This window comes from Ascaphus truei, chromosome 21 (genome assembly GCF_040206685.1).
Source record: "Ascaphus truei isolate aAscTru1 chromosome 21, aAscTru1.hap1, whole genome shotgun sequence".
Classification (NCBI taxonomy): domain Eukaryota; kingdom Metazoa; phylum Chordata; class Amphibia; order Anura; family Ascaphidae; genus Ascaphus; species Ascaphus truei.
In genome coordinates this window covers 2,118,253-2,139,278 of record NC_134503.1, presented here as the reverse complement: position 1 = coordinate 2,139,278, position 21,026 = coordinate 2,118,253, and the positions used below count along the sequence as shown (strand labels likewise).

The following is a 21,026-nucleotide window of genomic DNA, read 5'->3' as shown; positions in this document are numbered from 1 at the left end:
CGGGGTCTCCGGAGCTGTGCCGTGTTCATTTGTGCTCCGGAGACCCCCTGATTTCTGAGATACCAGGCTCCTCCTCTGGGTACTTCCGGGTTCTTAAATCTGCCGCGGCACATGGGCCAAAGGGAAGCTGTCCCAAGTGATGTCGCAGTTTCCCATGATCCCATGTACCACTGGATATTTTAAACTTCCATTTTGTTTCCCCTGCAGGGGATGGTACCGGGGGCACCTTTTGGAGTTCAATATCTCTGCAACCAGGGGGCTCCGAGAGCTGAAATTAACTGTTCTGCTCTGGAGACCCCATGCTTTCCAACTATCTCAAAACAAAAACCAAGACATGGTTAGGCAGAACCATCCCTTTAACTGGAAGTGAAAGATGACCAGTCCGTGGTGTTTTAGCAGTGATTTCCAGTTAAAACCTAAAAGCAGTATTCCTAATGATATAAGATACAAAACAAATAGGTAGCGCTATATCCTAATGTGTAGGCAGCCTATGATATATCCCTGAACCCCAGTCAGGTATCAAACAGTACAAAAATTATATATCAATGGCGCTCTGCACTAATAAAATATAAACATATAATATATACTGTAGTAATGGAAATATACAACCAGTGGCGTGGATGTTTCTCCTGGGAATGGATGTTCCACATGTGATGGGAAAACATGTAAGGGAAAAAAATCACAACATAGTGTAATACTGTAAGACATACATACAAACATATAACATAAGACGGACGCTGGGAACAACAGGTGACCAATTACAAACACATTTAATAAAGCATATCATTAAAAATACATAAAATAGAGACTATTAGGACACTCCAACTCAGGTGGGGTACCCCCACCTGAGTTGGAGTGTCCTAATAGTCTCTATTTTATGTATTTTTAATGATATGCTTTATTAAATGTGTTTGTAATTGGTCACCTGTTGTTCCCAGCGTCCGTCTTATGTTATATGTTTGTATGTATGTCTTACAGTATTACACTATGTTGTGATTTTTTTCCCTTACATGTTTTCCCATCACATGTGGAACATCCATTCCCAGGAGAAACATCCACGCCACTGGTTGTATATTTCCATTACTATATATTATATGTTTATATTTTATTAGTGCAGAGCGCCATTGATATATAATTTTTGTATTCCTAATGATATAAGTACTAGGTGAGCGCTCTCAGACCATGAGTGGGTTACCAGGCTTGGCTCACACCTATCTCCTTCCCTCACAGGAAGTACCACACCCACCTCCTGCAGTTTGATGGGGAAGGCGGCTGGAAGTTTGAGAAGCTGGACACCGCCGTCCGTCTCTCGCTCACGGAGGAGAAGCAGCGGCTGGAGCAGCAGCTGGCAGGCGTGCCCGAGATGCAGCAGCGGATGAGTGAACTCTGCCAGATCCTGGGCGAAGGTTCGGAGGTGAACAGCACAGACGGCAGCGGCACCACGGAGCCAGCTTTGTGAGGGCACCCACATGGTGTGCCACGACTGACCTCAACCTTATGCAGTGGCTGGACATCCTGCCAGCGGTCATTGGTACCACCAATATGTATTTGGGTATGATTAATTACCCATGGCCCTACACCGTGAATTGAGGCGTGCTTGAAGGAGCTTAATATATAATATTAACTCCTTCGCAGGACTGCTTAGACACGGGAGCCGTTACGCTGCACTTTTTGGTCACTGAGCATCAAACCCACGTGGAAAGCACCTGACTTTGTGTTCTTCCCATGAGCTGCTTTGAGCTGCAAAGAGGGGACTGTCCGCTCTGGTTTTAGCCTCCGCTCCCCACAAATGGGACAGGAACGCTGCCGTGTGCTTCATCGGCCCCGCTGGGAACCCCCTTACCTTCCCAAGCCTGAGTATCTTTCCTACACAACCTGACTGATGTAGCCGGCACTGCCGCAGGGGTATGTCTGCGTCCTGGAGGGATGGGCCACGGGTGGAAATGCCCATACCGCTGCGCAGACCTCGTTAACCCCTTCTCTGCCAGTGCATTGGAAATGCCTTGCTCTGGCAGGGAAAGTGTTAAAGTCTGGGGTCGCCGCCCCGGTGACTGCATGCACACAGGGTGGTTGTGGGATCCCCGTGTGCGTTTTTGAGTAAACAGAAGAACGTGTAGGTCAGGGACAGCCAACTGCAGTCCTCCAGGGCCACAAACAGGTCAGGTTTTCAGGATATCTCTGCTTCAGCACAGGTAGCTCAATCAGAGGCTCCGTCTTTGACAGAGCCTCTGATTGAACCACCTGTGCTGAAGCTGGGGTTATCCTGAAAACCTGACCTGTTGGTGGCCCTTGAGGACTGCAGTTGGCCACCCCTGGTGTAAGTGCTGCAGGCAGTTACGCCCCCATGTCTGTCCCCCAAAATGTGAAGTGGGCAGCAGTGCCCCGGGCCAGGGAGTCGCCTTCCAGTTGCCAGTAACAATAGAACACCTAATAGGTGACACCCGTGCCAGCAAACGTGCCCCGAGAGATCCTGCCTCCACTCGCAGCAAACAGTCGCTCACTCGCGGTGTCCCGGATCCGAGCTGGGAATGTTCCGGGCCTGTCCGCATACTAACATTCTGCACATTTTTGTAAGGTTTGTTTGGTCCTGTTTCTTTGGGGGATTTTTCGTTGCATCTGTTGGCATTGAGAGCTGTGCAGAGCAGGTCCCCCAGCAGCCAGTTTGTTGGGCCAAACTGTTTCTGGCGGCCAGGGAAAGGCAGTGATTTGGGTTTGTAACTCTACCTTCCCTAAACAGGGCAGGGCCTTTTACACTAACCCCAAGATGTCGAATGGTTTTTCAAAGCTTCTCGGCTGTAAAATCGGGGTTTAGAAAAAAGGTTTTGGTTTGTTTTCTGATAGATGATATGAGCCCGGGGGGGGTTCTCTCGTTCTGTGAGGTCCCTCGCGGGGGTGTCTCTCTGTGAGGTCCCTCGCGGGGGCGTCTCTCTCTGTGAGGTCCCTCGCGGGGGTGTCTCTCTGTGAGGTCCCTCGCGGGGGCGTCTCTCTGTGAGGTCCCTCGCGGGGGCGTGATACTGCTGCTGTGCGTGCCGGTGTCAGAAGCCTGTGATCCGCTCCTGTCTGTACTGCCCTTCCTGTTTCTTCGTTCACTAACTGGGTCGTTCGGACAACGAAGAGTGTCCCTATGGGAGCCACGGCCTGCGGCTAACTCCGCTGAGCTATCATCATGATGCACAGCAGAGCTGTGTAACAGTCAATAACAAGCCCCTGTGCCCCCTTGTGCCTCTCTGTGCCTCTGATGTCCTGCTGCTCACGATTACAAGACGTTCCTCTCGCTGCTACTTTTGGTTGTTTGGCTGAGAAAGTGATCGGTTTGTTGTGCTCTAAATAGAAACGAATAGTGGGATCCGTTCCCCCCCCCCCCCTTCCCTCTTGTGGATTCACATGTGTGTGATACAGCGATGACCATTTATCAAACGCTTTAATCCCCAGTGTGAGAGAGGGGGCTTGTTAACTGAAGCGACTTTAATGGCGCCGGGCGTTTCATTCCGTATGTGGGAGCCTGTTTTACGCCGGTCCCAGAGACGCTGTGACCTTTTAAAGTGACTGCGATTAAAGTGCATTTCCGCTTCTCGCACCCTTATAATAACATCATTTGCACATTTCATTTTCTGGAGGGGAGTTAGCACCAAATTTTGTGGGTTTTTTGCCTTTGATAAATCTGGGGCAGTTTCTTTATTTTTGTCAAATTCAATCAACCCATCGCCCCCGCCCCCCCCCCTATTTTTGGGGCCTTTTTGGGGTTTAAACCCCTTAATTTTTCCGTGTGTCACTGGCCCCTCAGACAAGGGGGTTAAGAGCCCTACAGTCTCTGAAACAGGAGGTATTTCCAGTGCTGCCATTTGGGCGATCATTTGACTGAGTCCCCATGTGACTGTTGGGTCAGTGTGGTGAGGAGGGGGGTTACCATTATACCACCATACCATTATACCATTATACAACCATACCACCATACCATTATACCACCATACCATTATACCACCATACCATTATACCACCATACCATTATACCACCATACCACCATACCATTATACCACCATACCATTATACCATTATACAACCATACCACCATACCATTATACCACCATACCATTATACCACCATACCATTATACCATTATACAACCATACCATTATACCACCATACCATTATACCACCATACCACCATACCATTATACCACCATACCACCATACCATTATACCATTATACCACCATACCATTATACCACCATACCATTATACCACCATACCATTATACCACCATACCATTATACCACCGTCCATTTTTTTTTTTTTTTTTTTTTAAATACAATAACAGCAGAATTTCATGTTCACATCCTGAAAACAAACATGCTGCTGTATAAAGAAGTACAGAGTATGGCAAAGTATTATTAATGCTGTGAAATCTCTCCCACTTCACCTTCTGGTTCATTAAATGCCGACTTCCACTGGCACAGAAACCTGGATGGCACAGCCTGCGACCCTCGCTGTGCCCGGCCTGCGACCCTCGCTGTGCCCGGCCTGCGACCCTCGCTGTGCCCGGCCTGCGACCCTCGCTGTGCCCGGCCTGCGACCCTCGCTGTGCCCGGCCTGCGACCCTCGCTGTGCCCGGCCTGCGACCCTCGCTGTGCCCGGCCTGCGACCCTCGCTGTGCCCGGCCTGCGACCCTCGCTGTGCCCGGCCTGCGGACCCTCGCTGTGCCCGGCCTGCGACCCTCGCTGTGCCCGGCCTGCGACCCTCGCTGTGCCCGGCCTGCGACCCTCGCTGTGTCCGGCCTGCGACCCTCGCTGTGCCCGGCCTGCGACCCTCGCTGTGCCCGGCCTGTGACCCTGCGGTGCCCAGCCTGCGGACCTGCGGTGCCCAGCCTTCGACCCTCGCTGTGCCCAGCCTGCGGACCCACAGTGCCCAGCCTGCTATGCCAGGACCTGGTATGCCAGCTTCCTATTGGAGCGTGAGAGAGCAGTCAATGGATAATGTGATGTGAGCTTCTAATCCAGTCCTGGTTATAGCAGAAGGGATAAATGGAGCACAAAAGTCTTTGGCAGTGGAGTGGTTAAAGACCCCCCACGGTTACTGTGGTGGTGGCAGGCCACATAATATGTCCTGTGTGAGTCACGCATCAGGTTACACAGGGCGGAGTTTCCCGGCAGGTAATACACTCTGCCCATTGTGTGTCTGCTCCCCGCTGTGACACACAGCCTCGCTGTGCACCCACGGGGCTGATCCAGGTGTGTTACTGTCACGTGCTCGTCCCTTAGGATGTTGTGTAGAGAAAAGATTTGCTTGGATTGGAAGAGGGAGGTATCTGAGCCCCCGCTCCCCCACACACCTCTTGTGTACACAAGGCTAGGGGTGGAAGCGCAGAACTGAAGAGGCATGTTGAAATGCTCTTTAACCCTATCCAGACCGGCTTGGAGTGAATCGGTTAAAGATTAAGCTAAAATGCAACCGCAGCAGAGAGAGCCCAGTGAAGCAGCTCATGGTTGCAACATGAGGGTTCAAAATGGCTTAAAGGGCTGCTAAATATCTACACAGCAAGATGATGCAGCGGGGCTGTGTCACGGAAACCCTGCCTTCTGTACGCCCCTAATCCTCCTTGCCTTTCAGATATATAGTGGCCTTTAACCCCTGTCCAGTGCCTCCATGGGGTCATCAGCCATTGACCTCTTGCCAATCTCCCCTCCCCCCCCTTCCTCACCCAATGTTTGCACTATGTATTTTTGTACTAATGGAAGCGCAGAGCTGCGTTCCCGTGGCATCATCTTACTATGTGCATCGTCTTACTATGTGCATCGTCTTACTGTGTGCATCGTCTTACTGTGTGCATCGTCTTACTGTGTGCATCGTCTTACTGTGTGCATCGTCTTACTGTGTGCATCGTCTTACTGTGTGCATCGTCTTACTGTGTGCATCGTCTTACTGTGTGCATCGTCTTACTGTGTGCATCGTCTTACTGTGTGCATCGTCTTACTGTGTGCATCGTCTTACTGTGTGCATCGTCTTACTGTGTGCATCGTCTTACTGTGTGCATCGTCTTACTGTGTGCATCGTCTTACTGTGTGCATCGTCTTACTGTGTGCATCGTCTTACTGTGTGCATCGTCTTACTGTGTGCATCGTCTTACTGTGTGCATCGTCTTACTGTGTGCATCGTCTTACTGTGTGCATCGTCTTACTATGTGCATCATCTTACTATGTGCATCATCTTACTATGTGCAATAACGGCGCATTTCATGCACGCCACATACGCTGATAACAGACGTGTATTGATTGCTGGAAGTGGACGCTCTGGCCCTTCCCTTTCCTGGGTGTAAGTGAATCGGTTGCTTTGCCTGGCGGGGGGGGGTTATTGGCGGGGATTTGATTGCTGGTTTGCAGAATAACGCAGACCTGAAAGTTCCCCTTTACAAATAAAAGGTGAACGTGCTGCACTTTATAATTATACTGAGTATCTATAGACCAGGGGCGGCCAACACCAGTCCTCAAGGGCCACCAACTGGTCAGGTTTTCAGGATATCCCTGCTTCAGTGACTGCGCCACTGATTGAGCCACCTGTGCTGAAGCAGGGATATCCCTAATTCCTGGCCTGTTGGTGGCCCTTGAGGACTGGAGTTGGCCACTCCTGCTATAGACTTTTTCCCCCATAGGATCCTTTTTCCTGGTGTACAATACATCCCACGTGTCGCCCAGGCCAGACATGTGGATTTTGTGCCGTGCCTGTCCCCTGATAAAGAGGGGAGCCTGGGTCTGTACTGGTGTTTGCAAGGGTCGTAGGGCGTTAGAGGTTTGTAGTGGAGGTCACCAGGAGGTGGCTGTCTGTTTTCTAAGTAGATGAACTAGTTGACGGGACAGTCCCGGATACCCAGTATTGTTTTGCAATGCAGTATATTCATTTTCAGGGGAACACAGCATTCTCTTTGCCTCCAAGACTGCCTTAATATTTCTGCTTCAATTATTTCCACCCACCGTGAATTACTGTTGTGTTACTGTGTTATTAACTGTGCCCAGCTGCTTACTAGATGGAAAAGTAGAGGAATATCCGATGATCCATTCATTGAAGGGTTAATAAAACAGGTGAATATTCTCCCAGAATGCAATGGCTGCAGTCACGCTTGACAGCGTGTCATTGGGACATAACGAAGAGTAAAACACCCGCACATACTGTAGCTGTCGGACTATTTGGCCGCTTAGCAGCAACGTGTTTCAGGACTCTGGCAGTGAGAAGGTTAAGACTTGACCATTGTAAACCTGTGAGTTAAACAGGAAAAAGCACAAGGGGTTTACCCCGAAAGGAGAGAGGGGCGGCTCTTCCAAAGTGCCAGTGATCAGGGGACAGGGTTAAACTTGTGGGGCTGGCTTAATGGGACTGTGACTTAATCCTCTTGCACAGGAAAGGGTTAAGCGGTGGCTTCGTGTTGCTGTTGCCAGCTACTTGTATGCAAGAGGGCACGGTGTTTCAATACAACGTGACCCCGTCCTGCACACCCATTTCCTTTGCCAACTCCGTCTCTCGCTAAAAACCCGACCTTCATTGAATATTGCAGACTGGTCCTGATCCCCTAACCCAGGGGTCCTCAACTCCCTCCAACGGGTCAGGTTTTCAGCGTATCCTTGCTTCAACACAGATGGCTCAGTCAGGTATCCTGAAAACCTGACCTGTTGCTGACCCTTGAGGACTGGAGTTGCCCACCTCTGGCCTAACCTAATTGTTGGCAGGTACGGCCCATTCATGGCAAAGTGAGGGTGCTGCGTGGGAACACAGACCCTGTTTTTTCCTGTTTCTCTCCCTTTTGTTGTTCCCAGTCATCCTAAGCAAAACACAAAGCACTCAGCCACGTAACACAATCCCTAACATTTGTAATAATCATTTCATCATTTAAAATGTTTCTTTTTTATAGCAGATGTAAAATATAGGTGTTCATGTATACAGCAGAAACACGACTGACCCTCTTGCTGGCAGAGAAGCAGAGTAATGGGCAGAGGCCTCTTGCTGGCAGAGAAGCAGAGTAATGGGCAGAGGCCTCTTGCTGGCAGAGAAGCAGAGTAATGGGCAGAGGCCTCTTGCTGGCAGAGAAGCAGAGTAATGGGCAGAGGCCTCTTGCTGGCAGAGAAGCAGAGTAATGGGCAGAGGCCTCTTGCTGGCAGAGAAGCAGAGTAATGGACAGAGGCCTCTTGCTGGCAGAGTAATGGGCAGTGCCCTCTTGCTGGCAGAGTAATGGGCAGTGCCCTTTTGCTGGGTTCCCATATGGTCAGTGGGACTTTGCTTTGGACGTTTCATAGTGTGCAGGACACGGCAGGGGGGGGATACGTCTTTACATGCCGATCACTGCCTCACCTGTTGGGTTTAACAGCCAAACACCAGGATTTCTCAATCTCCGACACACGTTATCCCATCAGACCCGGTAGTAACTGCTATACAAATCCCAGGTAATTCAGGCCGGGTCGGGGTCCCCCACATCACAGCTTGATATTGTACCCCAGAGAGCAGGCTCCGGCAATTTCTTTCCATAACCGACTATGCAATGTAACTGTCGTACGCGGCGTAGATAATCATGAATCGTGCCTTAATCGTTCTTTCCAAGACTAATTGTCTTTCTTAGTTGGTTCCAAATAAATATATACATTTCAGAATGAACGTTATCTTGTGTTATTTCTCACTCCATCAGAAATGAGCATGCCTCCTATACAGGTGGGTAACTGCCCTCCTGACTGGGGGGGGGGGGGTGCAACGCGGTGTTATTACAGCGGGCATGGCAATGTATCAGGGCAGGGGTGCTCAACGCCAATCCTCAATACCCCCAAACAGGTCAGGTTTTAAGGATATCCCAGGTTCAGCACGGGTGGCTCAATCAAAGGCTCAGTCAGAGATTGAGCCACCTGTGCTGAAGCAGGGATATCCTGAAAACCTGACCTGTTGGGTGGGTATTGAGGACTGGGTTGAAAACCCCTGTATTAGGGTGGTGTGTAGTGCCCTTGAGCCCCCATGGCTGGGTTTTCCATGTGACTACGCGCACAGAGGCTCCTGAAGGAGGAAGTGTAACATTGGGACAGTACAGAATAGATGACTTCCCTATAGTGTAATATATGTATATCTGTATAATGCGATACCAGGCAGCAGGTGCTGATCAGCCAGTCTGTGGGACAGATTCCACGTGACAAATGTGTGGCGGAGAGCTGCTGCGTAGCGAGGGTTTTCACTTCCTCCGCACAGACCTGTCCTCTGCCTCACTTCTTCATCTCTAACTTTGTTCCTGAAACAGAAGAAATGTGGAGATTTTACTGAGGAATCTCAATCCACTGCAGCCTCTTCGATCTGGCTCCCGATCTCCCCTCCGAGCTGCCCCCCGATCTCCCCTCCGAGCTGCCCCTCCGAGCTGCCCCCCCGATCTCCCCTCCGAGCTGCCCCCCGATCTCCCCTCCGAGCTGCCCCCCCGATCTCCCCTCCGAGCTTCCCAGCCCCCCCAGTGACTGGGCCCTTCCTTACAATATGACAAACAGTATAACATTCTGCTTAGATGTTTTTAAACCAGCGGTTTAAGTACAAACTTGTTTATCACATATTTTACCCGGGGGAAAATGCATTGAGAGTTACCTCTCCGTTTCAAGTCTGTCCTGTGTATAACATAATAATGTTCACAGTTACAATATCCGCCATGTTTCCTGAGACGGTCACTGTGAGATCCCCGCTATATAGTATCTGTCATCTCGGCCTAACACGAAATGTTGTAACCGATGACACGAGAAGGGCCGCAGTAACATTGTATCCGGATAGTACAGAGGAGCGACGGTGGAATGTGCAGCAATGGGAGCACGAAAGGCTTACTCTGTACTGCTACCAGCTCTGATTAGGAAGTCGCCTCACGCCATGTACCTGCAGCGCTGCCAGAATTACAGCCGGACTTCCTGTATCAAACGCCCACCCTGAGCACCACCTAATGCAGTGAGAAAAACCGTATAAAGCCTGTGCAGTGCGGGGAACCCAGCGATATCGCCCTGTGCAGTGTGGGGAACCCAGTGATATCGCCCTGTGCAGTGCGGGGAACCCAGTGATATCGCCCTGTGCAGTGTGGGGAACCCAGTGATATCGCCCTGTGCAGTGTGGGGAACCCAGTGATATCGTCCTGTGCAGTGTGGGGAACCCAGTGATATCGCCCTGTGCAGTGTGGGGAACCCAGTGATATCGCCCTGTGCAGTGCGGGGAACCCAGTGATATCGCCCTGTGCAGTGTGGGGAACCCAGTGATATCGCCCTGTGCAGTGTGGGGATCCCAGTGATATCGCCCTGTGCAGTGTGGGGAACCCAGCGATATCGCCCTGTGCAGTGCGGGGAACCCAGCGATATCGCCCTGTGCTGTGCGGGGAACCCAGTGATATCGCCCTGTGCGGTGTGGGGAACCCAGTGATATCGCCCTGTGCAGTGCGGGGAACCCAGTGATATCGCCCTGTGCAGTGCGGGGAACCCAGTGATATCGCCCTGTGCAGTGTGGGGAACCCAGTGATATCGCCCTGTGCGGTGTGGGGAACCCAGTGATATCGCCCTGTGCGGTGAGGGGAACCCAGTGATATCGCCCTGTGCAGTGTGGGGAACCCAGTGATATCGCCCTGTGCGGTGAGGGGAACCCAGTGATATCGCCCTGTGCAGTGTGGGGAACCCAGTGATATCGCCCTGTGCAGTGTGGGGAACCCAGTGATATCGCCCTGTGCGGTGAGGGGAACCCAGTGATATCGCCCTGTGCGGTGTGGGGAACCCAGTGATATCGCCCTGTGCAGTGAGGGGAACCCAGTGATATCGCCCTGTGCAGTGTGGGGAACCCAGTGATATTGCCCTGTGCAGTGTGGGGAACCCAGTGATATCGCCCTGTGCGGTGTGGGGAACCCAGTGATATCGCCCTGTGCGGTGCGGGGAACCCAGTGATATCGCCCTGTGCGGTGCGGGGAGCCCAGTGATATCGCCCTGTGCGGTGTGGGGAACCCAGTGATATCGCCCTGTGCAGTGTGGGGAACCCAGTGATATCGCCCTGTGCGGTGTGGGGAACCCAGTGATATCGCCCTGTGCGGTGCGGGGAACCCAGTGATATCGCCCTGTGCGGTGTGGGGAACCCAGTGATATCGCCCTGTGCGGTGTGGGGAACCCAGTGATATCGCCCTGTGCGGTGTGGGGAACCCAGTGATATCGCCCTGTGCAGTGTGGGGAACCCAGTGATATCGCCCTGTGCAGTGTGGGGAACCCAGTGATATCATCGCCCTGTGCAGTGCGGGGAACCCAGTGATATCGCCCTGTGCGGTGCGGGGAACCCAGTGATATCGCCCTGTGCGGTGTGGGGAACCCAGTGATATCGCCCTGTGCAGTGCGGGGAACCCAGTGATATCGCCCTGTGCGGTGTGGGGAACCCAGTGATATCGCCCTGTGCAGTGCGGGGAACCCAGTGATATCGCCCTGTGCAGTGTGGGGAACCCAGTGATATCGCCCTGTGCGGTGTGGGGAACCCAGTGATATCGCCCTGTGCGGTGCGGGGAACCCAGTGATATCGCCCTGTGCGGTGTGGGGAACCCAGTGATATCGCCCTGTGCAGTGCGGGGAACCCAGTGATATCGTCCTGTGCAGTGTGGGGAACACAGTGATATCGCCCTGTGCAGTGTGGGGAACCCAGTGAAATCGCCCAGTGCAGTGTGGGGAACCCAGTGATATCGCCCTGTGCAGTGCGGGGAACCAAGCGATATCGCCCTGTGCAGTGTGGGGAACCCAGCGATATCGCCCTGTGCAGTGTGGGGAACCCAGTGATATCGCCCTGTGCAGTGTGGGGAACCCAGTGATATCGCCCTGTGCAGTGTGGGGAACCCAGTGATATCGCCCTGTGCAGTGTGGGGAACCCAGTGATATCGCCCTGTGCAGTGTGGGGAACCCAGTGATATCGCCCTGTGCAGTGCGGGGAACCCAGTGATATCGCCCTGTGCAGTGTGGGGAACCCAGTGATATCGCCCTGTGCAGTGCGGGGAACCCAGTGATATCGCCCTGTGCAGTGCGGGGAACCCAGTGATATCGCCCTGTGCAGTGTGGGGAACCCAGTGATATCGCCCTGTGCGGTGTGGGGAACCCAGTGATATCGCCCTGTGCAGTGCGGGGAACCCAGTGATATCGCCCTGTGCAGTGCGGGGAACCCAGTGATATCGCCCTGTGCTGTGTGGGGAACCCAGTGATATCGCCCTGTGCAGTGTGGGGAACCCAGTGATATCGCCCTGTGCGGTGTGGGGAACCCAGTGATATCGCCCTGTGCGGTGTGGGGAACCCAGTGATATCGCCCTGTGCGGTGTGGGGAGCCCAGTGATATCGCCCTGTGCAGTGTAGGGAACCCAGTGATATCGCCCTGTGCAGTGCGGGGAACCCAGTGATATCGCCCTGTGCAGTGTGGGGAACCCAGTGATATCGCCCTGTGCAGTGTGGGGAGCCCAGTGATATCGCCCTGTGCAGTGTGGGGAACCCAGTGATATCGCCCTGTGCAGTGTGGGGAGCCCAGTGATATCGCCCTGTGCAGTGTGGGGAACCCAGTGATATCGCCCTGTGCAGTGTGGGGAGCCCAGTGATATCGCCCTGTGCAGTGCGGGGAGCCCAGTGATATCGCCCTGTGCAGTGTGGGGAACCCAGTGATATCGCCCTGTGCAGTGTGGGGAGCCCAGTGATATCGCCCTGTGCAGTGTGGGGAACCCAGTGATATCGCCCTGTGCAGTGTGGGAAACCCAGTGATATCGCCCTGTGCAGTGTGGGAAACCCAGTGATATCTCCCTGTGCAGTGTGGGGAACCCAGTGATATCGCCCTGTGCGGGTGGGGAACCCAGTGATATCGCCCTGTGCAGTGTGGGGAACCCAGTGATATCGCCCTGTGCAGTGTGGGGAACCCAGTGATATCATCGCCCTGTGCAGTGCGGGGAACCCAGTGATATCGCCATGTGCGGGTGGGGAACCCAGTGATATCGCCCTGTGCAGTGTGGGGAACCCAGTGATATCATCGCCCTGTGCAGTGCGGGGAACCCAGTGATATCATCGCCCTGTGCAGTGCGGGGAACCCAGTGATATCGCCCTGTGCAGTGTGGGGAACCCAGTGATATCGCCCTGTGCAGTGCGGGGAACCCAGTGATATCGGCCTGTGCAGTGCGGGGAACCCAGTGATATCGCCCTGTGCAGTGTGGGGAACCCAGTGATATCGGCCTGTGCAGTGTGGGGAACCCAGTGATATCGCCCTGTGCAGTGCGGGGAACCCAGTGATATCGCCCTGTGCGATGTGGGGAACCCAGCGATATCGCCCTGTGCAGTGTGGGGAACCCAGTGATATCGCCCTGTGCAGTGTGGGGAACCCAGTGATATCGCCCTGTGCAGTGCGGGGAACCCAGTGATATCGCCCTGTGCAGTGCTGGGAACCCAGTGATATCGCCCTGTGCAGTGTGGGGAACCCAGTGATATCGCCCTGTGCAGTGTGGGGAACCCAGTGATATCGCCCTGTGCAGTGCGGGGAACCCAGTGATATCGCCCTGTGCAGTGTGGGGAACCCAGTGATATCGGCCTGTGTCCCAAATGTCTGTTTCTGTGTGAGAGACAAAGTCTCATTATAAGCGCTAAAGGGCAGGGACACGGGCACAAGTATATATGGTGTAGCTTTATCCTGTGCACACAGGTATATACAGTATTCTCACACACAGGTGTATGTACAGTGTATCCTCGCACAGGTATATACAGTGTATCCTCGCACAGGTATATACAGTGTATCCTCACACACTGCACACAGGTATATACAGTGTATCCTCGCACACTGCACACAGGTATATACGGTGTATCCTCGCACACTGCACACAGGTATATACAGTGTATCCTCGCACACTGCACACAGGTATATACGGTGTATCCTCGCACACTGCACACAGGTATATACGGTGTATCCTCGCACACTGCACACAGGTATATACAGTGTATCCTCGCACACTGCACACAGGTATATACAGTGTATCCTCACACACTGCACACAGGTATATACAGTGTATCCTCGCACACTGCACACCGGTATATACAGTGTATCCTCACACACTGCACACAGGTATATACAGTGTATCCTCACATACTGCACACAGGTATATATGGCGTATCCTCACACACTGCACACAGGTATATACAGTGTATCCTCACATACTGCACACAGGTATATACGGCGTATCCTCACACACTGCACACAGGTATATACAGTGTATCCTCGCACACTGCACACAGGTATATACGGCGTATCCTCACACACTGCACACAGGTATATACAGTGTATCCTCGCACACTGCACACAGGTATATACAGTGTATCCTCGCACAGTGCACACAGGTATATACGGCGTATCCTCACACACTGCACATAGGTATATACAGTGTATCCTCGTACACTACACATAGGTATATACGGTGTGTCCTCGTACACTGCACACGGGTATATACAGTGTATCCTCGCACACTGCACACCGGTATATACAGTGTATCCTCGCACACTGCACATAGGTATATACAGTGTATCCTCGCACACTGCACACAGGTATATACAGTGTATCCTCGCACACTGCACACAGGTATATACGGTGTGTCCTCGCACACTGCACACAGGTATATACGGTGTGTCCTCGTACACTGCACACAGGTATATACATTGTATCCTCGCACACTGCACACAGGTATATACAGTGTATCCTCACACACTGCACACAGGTATATACAGTGTATCCTCGCACACTGCACACAGGTATATACGGCGTATCCTCGCACACTGCACACAGGTATATACAGTGTATCCTCACACACTGCACACAGGTATATACGGTGTATCCTCGCACACTGCACACAGGTATATACAGTGTATCCTCGCACACTGCACACAGGTATATACGGTGTATCCTCGCACACCTCACACAGGTATATACAGTGTATCCTCGCACACTGCACACAGGTATATACAGTGTATCCTCACACACTGCACACAGGTATATACGGCGTATCCTCGCACACTGCACACAGGTATATACAGTGTATCCTCGCACACTGCACACAGGTATATACGGTGTATCCTCGCACACCTCACACAGGTATATACAGTGTATCCTCGCACACTGCACACAGGTATATACGGTGTGTCCTCGCACACTGCACACAGGTATATACGGTGTGTCCTCGCACACTGCACACAGGTATATACAGTGTATCCTCGCACACAGGTATATACAGTGTATCCTCGCACACTGCACACAGGTATATACAGTGTATCCTCGCACACTGCACACAGGTATATACGGCGTATCCTCACACACTGCACACAGGTATATACAGTGTGTCCTCGCACACTGCACACAGGTATATACAGTGTATCCTCACACACTGCACACAGGTATATACAGTGTATACTCGCACACCTCACACAGGTATATAAAGTACTGTGTATCCTCGCACACTGCACACAGGTATATACGGCGTGTCCTCGCACACTGAACACAGGTATATACGGTGTATCCTCGCACACTGCACACAGGTATATACGGCGGTTCCTCGCACACTGCACACAGGTATATACGGTGTGTCCTCGCACACTGCACACAGGTATATACGGCGTGTCCTCGCACACTGCACACAGGTATATACGGTGTGTCCTCGCACACTGCACACAGGTATATACGGTGTATCCTCGCACACTGCACACAGGTATATACAGTGTATCCTCGCACACTGCACACAGGTATATACGGTGTATCCTCGCACACCTCACACAGGTATATACGGTGTGTCCTCGCACACTGCACACAGGTATATACAGTGTATCCTCGCACACTGCACACAGGTATATACGGTGTATCCTCGCACACTGCACACAGGTATATACAGCGTATCCTCGCACACTGCACACAGGTATATACAGTGTATCCTCACACACTGCACACAGGTATATACAGTGTATCCTCGCACACTGCACACAGGTATATACAGTGTATCCTCGCACACTGCACACAGGTATATACGGCGTATCCTCACACACTGCACACAGGTATATACGATGTGTCCTCGCACACTGCACACAGGTACAGATGTATCCTTACTCCTGTTCCCGCTATATATGTTTCTATACCCAGGATGCCGCACAGAGTTCCCAGAGGGTAATGTGGTAATGTTGGCACCGAGCGCCAGGGCACGCCCATTCCGACTGTTACATCATGACAGTGTATAATGGACGTCTATGTATGTGTCTGGATCCCCACACCTGCAGAGTGAACGCTCACACACAGCCCTGCATGTCCCCACACCTGCAGAGTGACCGCTTACACACAGCCCTGTATGTCCCCACACCTGCAGAGTGACCGCTTACACACAGCCATGTATGTCCCACACCTGCAGAGTGACCGCTCACACACAGCCCTGCATGTCCCACACCTGCAGAGTGACCGCTCACACACAGCCCTGCATGTCCCACACCTGCAGAGTGACCACTCACACACAGCCCTGCATGTCCCACACCTGCAGAGTGACCGCTCACACAAAGCCCTGCATGTCCCCACACCTGCAGAGTGACCACTCACACACAGCCCTGCATGTCCCACACCTGCAGAGTGACCACTCACACACAGCCCTGCATGTCCCACACCTGCAGAGTGACCGCTCACACACAGCCCTGCATGTCCCCACACCTGCAGAGTGACCGCTCACACACAGCCCTGCATGTCCCACACCTGCAGAGTGACCGCTCACACAAAGCCCTGCATGTCCCCACACCTGCAGAGTGACCGCTCACACACAGCCCTGCATGTCCCCACACCTGCAGAGTGACCGCTCACACACAGCCCTGCATGTCCCACACCTGCAGAGTGACCGCTCACACACAGCCCTGCATGTCCCCACACCTGCAGAGTGACCGCTCACACACAGCCCTGCATGTCCCCACACCTGCAGAGTGACCGCTCACACACAGCCCTGCATGTCCTCACACCTGCAGTGAACACTCACACACAGCCCTGCATGTCCCCACACCTGCAGAGTGACCGCTCACACACAGCCCTGCATGTCCCCACACCTGCAGAGTGACCGCTCACACACAGCCCTGCATGTCCCCACACCTGCAGAGTGACCGCTCACACACAGCCCTGCATGTCCCCACACCTGCAAAGTGACCGCTCACACACAGCCCTGTATGTCCCACAACTGCAGAGTGACCGCTCACACACAGCCCTGCATGTCCCACACCTGCAGAGTGACCGCTCACACACAGCCCTGTATGTCCCCACACCTGCAGAGTGACCGCTCACACACAGCCCTGCATGTCCCACACCTGCAAAGTGACCGCTCACACACAGCCCTGCATGTCCCCACACCTGCAGAGTGACCGCTCACACACAGCCCTGCATGTCCCCACACCTGCAGTGACCGCTCACACACAGCCTTGCATGTCCCACACCTGCAGAGTGACCGCTCACACACAGCCCTGTATGTCCCCACACCTGCAGAGTGACCGCTCACACACAGCCCTGCATGTCCCACACCTGCAAAGTGACCGCTCACACACAGCCCTGCATGTCCCCACACCTGCAGAGTGACCGCTCACACACAGCCCTGCATGTCCCCACACCTGCAGTGACCGCTCACACACAGCCTTGCATGTCCCACACCTGCAGAGTGACCGCTCACACACAGCCCTGTATGTCCCCACACCTGCAGAGTGACCGCTCACACACAGCCCTGCATGTCCCCACACCTGCAGAGAGACCGCTCACACACAGCCCTGCATGTCCCCACACCTGCAGAGTGACCGCTCACACACAGCCCTGCATGTCCCCACACCTGCAGTGACCGCTCACACACAGCCCTGCATGTCCCACACCTGCAGAGTGACCACTCACACACAGCCCTGCATGTCCCCACACCTGCAAAGTGACCGCTCACACACAGCCCTGTATGTCCCACAACTGCAGAGTGACCGCTCACACACAGCCCTGCATGTCCTCACACCTGCAGTGACCGCTCACACACAGCCCTGTATGTCCTCACACCTGCAGTGACCGCTCACACACAGCCCTGCATGTCCCCACACCTGCAGAGTGACCGCTCACACACAGCACTGCATGTCCCACAACTGCAGAGTGACCGCTCACACACAGCCCTGCATGTCCTCACACCTGCAGTGACCGCTCACACACAGCCCTGCATGTCCCCACACCTGCAGAGTGACCGCTCACACACAGCCCTGCATGTCCCCACACCTGCAGTGACCGCTCACACACAGCCTTGCATGTCCCACACCTGCAGAGTGACCGCTCACACACAGCCCTGTATGTCCCCACACCTGCAGAGTGACCGCTCACACACAGCCCTGCATGTCCCCACACCTGCAGAGTGACCGCTCACACACAGCCCTGCATGTCCCCACACCTGCAGTGACCGCTCACACACAGCCCTGCATGTCCCACACCTGCAGAGTGACCACTCACACACAGCCCTGCATGTCCCCACACCTGCAAAGTGACCGCTCACACACAGCCCTGTATGTCCCACAACTGCAGAGTGACCGCTCACACACAGCCCTGCATGTCCTCACAATAGCAGTGACCGCTCACACACAGCCCTGTATGTCCTCACACCTGCAGTGACCGCTCACACACAGCCCTGCATGTCCCCACACCTGCAGAGTGACCGCTCACACACAGCACTGCATGTCCCACAACTGCAGAGTGACCGCTCACACACAGCCCTGCATGTCCCACACCTGCAAAGTGGCCGCTCACACACAGCCCTGCATGTCCCCACACCTGCAGAGTGACCGCTCACACACAGCCCTGCATGTCCCCACACCTGCAGTGACCGCTCACACACAGCCTTGCATGTCCCACACCTGCAGAGTGACCGCTCACACACAGCCCTGTATGTCCCCACACCTGCAGAGTGACCGCTCACACACAGCCCTGCATGTCCCCACACCTGCAGAGAGACCGCTCACACACAGCCCTGCATGTCCCCACACCTGCAGAGTGACCGCTCACACACAGCCCTGCATGTCCCCACACCTGCAGTGACCGCTCACACACAGCCCTGCATGTCCCACACCTGCAGAGTGACCACTCACACACAGCCCTGCATGTCCCCACACCTGCAAAGTGACCGCTCACACACAGCCCTGTATGTCCCACAACTGCAGAGTGACCGCTCACACACAGCCCTGCATGTCCTCACACCTGCAGTGACCGCTCACACACAGCCCTGTATGTCCTCACACCTGCAGTGACCGCTCACACACAGCCCTGCATGTCCCCACACCTGCAGAGTGACCGCTCACACACAGCACTGCATGTCCCACAACTGCAGAGTGACCGCTCACACACAGCCCTGCATGTCCTCACACCTGCAGTGACCGCTCACACACAGCCCTGCATGTCCCCACACCTGCAGAGTGACCGCTCACACACAGCACTGCATGTCCTCACACCTGCAGTGACCGCTCACACACAGCCCTGCATGTCCCCACACCTGAGTGACCGCTCACACACAGCCCTGCATGTCCCCACACCTGCAGAGAGACCGCTCACACACAGCCCTGCATGTCCCCACACCTGCAGAGTGACCGCTCACACACAGCCCTGCATGTCCCACACCTGCAGAGTGACCGCTCACACACAGCCCTGAATGTCCCACACCTGCAGAGTGACCGCTCACACACAGCCCTGCATGTCCCCACACCTGCAGAGTGACCGCTCACACACAGCCCTGCATGTCCCCACACCTGCAGAGTGACCGCTCACACACAGCCCTGCATGTCCCCACACCTGCAGTGACCGCTCACACACAGCCCTGCATGTCCCACACCTGCAGAGTGACCGCTCACACACAGCCCTGCATGTCCCCACACCTGCAGAGAGACCGCTCACACACAGCCCTGCATGTCCCCACACCTGCAGTGACCGCTCACACACAGCCCTGCATGTCCTCACACCTGCAGAGTGACCGCTCACACACAGCCCTGCATGTCCCCACTGGCTTTCCTTACATTACACGTCCAGCTTAGCAACACTGGAATTGCAATAAAGTGAAAGTGCTCAACCATATAACACCTCGTCATGTCTGACAGTTCTCTCATTATTTGATCTGTGTTTAGTAGTGTGCCGAGCTGGGATCCGAAGGTTTATGCTGTGCGCAGGGAATCTTACTATTCTTTTATATGGAAAAAGTAGAGATGAAAGCGGAGCACAACGCGTAGCGAAAACATAATCACCAGGTGACCCCAATAAAAAACGTATTTACTAACGTCTTGTGGACAAAAAGATAAAAGGCGCCCCACCTACGCGTTTCACGCTAAAAAGCGCTTTATCAAGGTACATGATGAGGTGCTTTTTACCGTGAAACGCGTAGGTAGGGCGCCTTTTATCTTTTTGGCCATGAGACTTTAATAAATACTTTTTATTGGGGTCCCCCCGTGATTCCCTTTTCGCTATGCGGCAGTGCTCCGTTTTCATCTCTACTTTTTCGACTCTCGTTACTTCGGATCAGCGCACCTGAAGGGCAGAAGGCGTGAGCAAGATAAAAAGGTTTCCGGCTTCGTGCGCTTGACATCGTCTCCTCCCGCACTATTCCCTTTATGTGACCTGCCCTGGGAACGCCATATTGGTGAGTTCTGCGCGGTTCTGCGCGGTTCTCGCTGGGCTAACCTTTCCTAAGCCTGTGTTAACACGTAAAAATCGATTGATACAGGCCCAACTACTAATCAATAAGCCACCCGGACTATACATATAAGCTTCAAATATTGCACTTTCCGCCGGTCAGTATTCCGCGGCCCAGCAGCGCTTTGCTTTGGACTTCTGTTCTTTTCTATAGATTACAAGGAGCCGAATGATGTTCCCAATGTGCGTTTGTTAGCGTTGGAAATATATCGTCACAGCAAACTCAGCAGGAGCCACAGCCTGGTACCAGCACAGCGCCACGGGAGAACCCATACCCTCCTACCCAGGGGGGGGGGGCAATGAGAGAGAGAGGGAGAGAAGG

The 21,026-nt window shown here is 53.6% G+C and overlaps 1 protein-coding gene across 1 annotated transcript in view; it reads left to right on the top strand.

Moving 5' to 3' along the window:
- The window catches only part of ABCD1 (ATP binding cassette subfamily D member 1), a 51,244-nt gene extending 42,609 nt beyond the window's left edge, over positions 1–8,635 (top strand). The window contains exon 10 of the mRNA XM_075578376.1: positions 1,231–8,635. Within this exon, the coding sequence (XP_075434491.1) occupies positions 1,231–1,459 (229 nt within the window). The 3' untranslated portion in view covers positions 1,460–8,635. The remainder of the gene's footprint in view (positions 1–1,230) is intronic.
- Positions 8,636–21,026: the final 12,391 nt, after the last annotated feature.